A 378-nucleotide genomic window follows, 5' to 3' on the forward strand; every position below is an offset into this window, starting at 1 on the left:
CAGATCACGCGGATGGAGTACGTGCACACCAAGAGCCTCATCTACCGCGACGTGAAGCCCGAGAACTTCCTGGTGGGGCGCCCTGGCACCAAGCGGCAGCACGCCATCCACATCATCGACTTCGGGCTGGCCAAGGAGTACATCGACCCCGAGACCAAGAAGCACATCCCCTACCGCGAGCACAAGAGCCTGACGGGCACGGCGCGCTACATGAGCATCAACACGCACCTGGGCAAGGGTGAGCCGCGGGGCGGGCGGAGGGCGGCCGGAGGGCGTGCCCAGCGCGGCGCCTGAGGCTCCTCTTCCCCCGCAGAGCAGAGCCGCCGCGACGACTTGGAGGCCCTGGGCCCCATGTTCATGTACTTCCTGCGCGGCAGC

The 378-nt window shown here is 67.5% G+C and overlaps 1 protein-coding gene across 1 annotated transcript in view; it reads left to right on the plus strand.

The window, feature by feature from the left end:
- Window positions 1–378, plus strand: part of CSNK1G2 (casein kinase 1 gamma 2) — a gene marked incomplete at its 3' end in the record, with an annotated part of 6,566 nt that extends 6,188 nt beyond the window's left edge. Inside the window, 2 exon segments of the mRNA XM_014585539.1 lie at window positions 4–238; window positions 314–378. Of these exon segments, the coding sequence (XP_014441025.1) occupies window positions 4–238; window positions 314–378 (300 nt within the window).

The sequence above is a fragment of the Tupaia chinensis genome, unplaced genomic scaffold (genome assembly GCF_000334495.1).
Source record: "Tupaia chinensis unplaced genomic scaffold, TupChi_1.0 Scaffold149964_2, whole genome shotgun sequence".
NCBI classification, from domain to species: Eukaryota; Metazoa; Chordata; class Mammalia; order Scandentia; family Tupaiidae; genus Tupaia; species Tupaia belangeri.